Source organism: Wolffia australiana, chromosome 2 (genome assembly GCF_029677425.1).
Source record: "Wolffia australiana isolate 7733 chromosome 2, ASM2967742v1".
NCBI lineage: Eukaryota > Viridiplantae > Streptophyta > Magnoliopsida > Alismatales > Araceae > Wolffia > Wolffia australiana.
The window spans coordinates 9,377,957-9,381,871 of NC_135836.1; the positions used below are offsets into that span (position 1 = coordinate 9,377,957).

The 3,915-nt window shown below is 45.2% G+C and overlaps 1 protein-coding gene across 1 annotated transcript; it reads right to left on the bottom strand.

Annotated features, from left to right (window-relative positions):
* Positions 1 to 262: 262 nt before the first annotated feature.
* Positions 263 to 3,197, bottom strand: LOC144716758 (uncharacterized). The gene is made up of 2 exons (XM_078592001.1): positions 1,876 to 3,197; positions 263 to 875 (listed from the first exon to the last, which is right to left on the bottom strand). Exons 1-2 carry the CDS (start codon positions 3,063 to 3,065, stop codon positions 725 to 727), a joined length of 1,341 nt encoding a protein of 446 aa, XP_078448127.1. The 5' UTR covers positions 3,066 to 3,197; the 3' UTR covers positions 263 to 724.
* Positions 3,198 to 3,915: the final 718 nt, after the last annotated feature.

A 3,915-nucleotide genomic window follows, 5' to 3' on the forward strand; every position in this document is an offset into this window, starting at 1 on the left:
AGCAAAGAGGGACCCATGATTATTTTCTTTGTACTCTCTCACACCACCTTACCCAGTGAGTAGCACACATTTCTAGTTCATAACAATAAACTAAAACTAAATAAAATTAAAATGTAATGAAATATGAAAAGGACAAGAAGTATCACAAGAACAGAGGCAAACTAAGAAACTTAAAGATGATTACTTAAGAGATTCATAATTAAGTAAACCTCCATTATCCAGAATCTATTGCGATGCCTGGTCGCCAACATATTGATATTGGTGTCTGATATCGATTTCTTGCAGTCAGATGCAATTAGAATACGGATACTGTCACTTGCGATTTGTTAGCTTGAACAACATACCTGACGATATCAAGATATCCGATCAAACGCCTGGCCAGATCAAAGACTAAACTCAATTAACTTAACCCAGACCTCCTTTTTATACAACCCAAGTAACAAAGCATTAACCTATGGTTTCCCAAAATTCTATAGTCAGCAGCCAGGCAGGACCCCATAGGAGGGATATCTGCTTCCTAAGAAGCAAAACACGCCATCACCTACAGCCCTTTCCTTTAGTGAGGACTTCCGCGAAAAACTATAATGCCATAGTATGCTTGACATTAGTGAACCATCCATGGGTCGCGAGAGCGGCGGCGCGATTCTCAGCTATCAGCTCCCGCAGAGCTAAGCTGGACTGGGAAGAGAAATCCGGACTTTCTGCGTTAACTGACCATCCGAAGTCAAACCCCACGCGTTGACTTATATTGGGGTTGACCTCCGGCGTTGACCACTGGAGACGGGTATAGTGCGCTCTTCCTCCGCCTCTGGTTGCCGGCGAGCCGTCTCCGGCAGCTGCGCTTGCAATCATCGAACTCGGAAATCGCGTGAAATCTGGACCCATCAAATCAATCACATCGGCCCACAAGTTTAGAGAGAATGATAAAGATAGAAAAAGAGAGACCGATACACAGAGAGAGAGATAGATAGATACAGAGAGAGGAAGAGATAGATGGAGAAAGGGAGAGATAGATACATACAGAGAGTGAAAGAGATAGAAAGATCGAGAAAGAGAGATGGATACAGAGAGATAGAGAAAGAGACGGAAAGAGATACAGAGAGAGAGATAGACCGAGAAAGAGAGAGAGAGAGGGATACAGGTAAGAGTCATAGATAAAGAAAGAGAGATATGAACAGAGAGGCAGAGATAGATACACTGAGAGAGGTACATACAGAGAGAGACAGAGAGAGAGAAAGGGAAAGAGAGAGATGATGGATAGAAACCGAGAGAGAACGATAGCGGAAGAGAGAGAGATCCAGGTAAAAGTGATAGATAAAGAAAGAGAGATATATTTAGAGAGAGGCAGAGATAGATACAGAGAGAGAGATCGAGAAAGAGAGTGAGGTACATACGGTGGAGAGGCAGAGATAGAGAAAGGGAAAGAGACAGATTGATATATAGATACCGAGAGAGAATGATAGCAGAAGAGAGAAATAAAGATAGAGAGAGAGAGAGAGAGAGAGAAAGATATAGGCATATAGCGAGGGAATGATAAAAAGAGAGGGCGACAGAAAGAAAGATATAGAGAAAGAAAGATATAGAGAGAGAATGATAGAGGGAGAGAAACAAAGATATAGAGAGAGAACGATAGAAAGAGGGCGACGGAAAGAATGATAGTTAGAGCCTTAGAGGGAGAGAAAGAAAGATATATAGAGAGAGTGATAGTTAGAGGGAGAGAATGAAAGATATATAGAAAGAGTGATAGTCCGAGGGAGAGAAAGAACGATAGAAAGAGAGGGCGAGAGAAAGAAAGATAGAGAAAGAGAATGATAGATAGAAGGAGGACGAGAGAGAGAAGGATAGAGAGAAGGAGAGAGAAAGGAACAGAGAGACCTGCTACACTGTTGACAGAAGCGCGGGAAAGAGCCGAGGACGAGGACCCTGGGGGACTTGGAGTGGGTTGGGCAGACCTTGTGCCGTCGGTGGTATTCCTTTGCGCCAAAGAGAGAGACGCCACATCCATCGACCTGGCAGATCGGGTAAACGGATGGCGGGATCAGCCGCTCCGTCCCCATGATCGTAGACGTGGACGGCGGATCTTGAAAGCACCGCTTCCCCTGTTTGAAGCTGGCTAGATTGCGCGCCGGGGCGAGCTGGGGAGAGAAAGTAACGGGGAAGAAGCTCGACGGGAAGAGCTGGGTCACGAACTCGCTGTCTTTTCCTCCGTCTTCCATCTTCTCTTCTCCTTCCTCTCTACTGTCCTCCGGATCAGGGAATAACGCACGGCCCTGTGCTCTACTGGGGTCTTCTGCAAGGTTGAGAAAGAGAAACAGATAGAGAGAGATAGGGAAAGAGAGAGAGACACAGGGAGAGAGATACAGAAAGAGAGAGACGGCGGGAAAGAGATAGGGAGAGAGAGAGAGACACACAGGGAGAGAGATACACAAAGAGAGACGGAGGGAAAGAGATAGGGAAAGAGAGAGAGAGACAGAGGGAGAGAGATACAGAAAGAGAGACACTGGGAGAGAGATACACAAAGAGAGAGACGGAGGGAAAGAGATAGGGAAAGAGAGAGAGACACAGGGAGAGATACAGAAAGAGAGACACAGGGAGAGAGATACAGAAAGAGAGAGACAGATGGAGAGGGAGGGAGAGAGAGAGAGAGACAGAAGGAGAGACACAGGGAGAGAGAAGAGAAAGAGAGAGAGAGAGAGAGAGAGAGAGAGAGAGAGAGAAAGAGAGACACAGGGAGAGAGATAGAGAAAGAGAGAGACAGATGGAGAGAGAGAGATAGAGAGGGAGGGATAGAGAAAGAGAGAGACAGAGGGAGAAAGAGAGGGAGGTAGAGAGATAGAGAAAGAGAGACAGAGGGAGAAAGAGAGGGAGGGAGAGAGATAGAGAAAGAGAGACAGAGGGAGAGAGATAGAGAAAGAGAGACAGAGGGAGAGAGATAGAGAAAGAGACAGAGGGAGAGAGAGAGAGAGTGTGTGTGAGAGAGTGAGACAGAGGGAGAGATAAAGAGAGAGAGGGATTGAGGCGGTAGTGGCGCGGGAGCCGAGGTCAAGAATAGTTGACCCTATCATGATATTATCTGTCCTGGTGGCCCCCTGAAATGACTGCTCTGAGCTTATCGATGAGAGGTTGGGGAAGATAAACGTTCCGTCGATCTTCTTCTCCGCCAGGTACGCGGATTCCGCCAGCTTTTTCTTGGGCTTTCAGACTGCGGTGGAATTCACTACGGCTGGCTTCTGCCGTCAGAGAGACATCAGTGATCGGCGAGCTTTAGCGTAGGTGAAAATCTTTCAAGTGTCACGCTGTATCTGAAGAGAAAACACGAGCAACACGACCATGAAACTCTCTCGAGCTAATCTGCAACTACAGAGATATATCTAGTCGTTCATCTGGGGTTGTACTTTGAACTTCAGTCAGCACAGCATTCTGTCCTCCGTTCCGTCCAGCCCTTAGTACGGTAACCGGGAGGAGTTGCAGACTCTGTGACAGAAGTCTGATCGGAATGCCATTGAAAGAACTCGTATCGCTCAAGAATTAGAGGAGATGAGAAGAGGAAGAAGAGAGAAGACAGAGGAGAGAGAGAGGAAGTAGCAGTTATTCCCATGAGTAAATGTGATTAAACATGTGTTTGTATTTATACTATAAAGTTTATGGTTGCAACATATATAATTAGTCTGTTATGAACGTAGCTGTTATAACAAGTATAACGAATAGATCAAGATTAATCTGAGCCGTTGGATCTATCTATATGTATTCCAAACTATGTAAAATCCTATCTATATTTCATGCTATCTCTGTGTTTAAACTTATATTGAATCCTATATCTATTCTCTTAATGAGTATAAGGTGGTATGGGTTCTTTTATTACTAGCTACTCTTTATAAGGGGGTATTAGTGTTCACCCAACCGGTATTCGTCCGT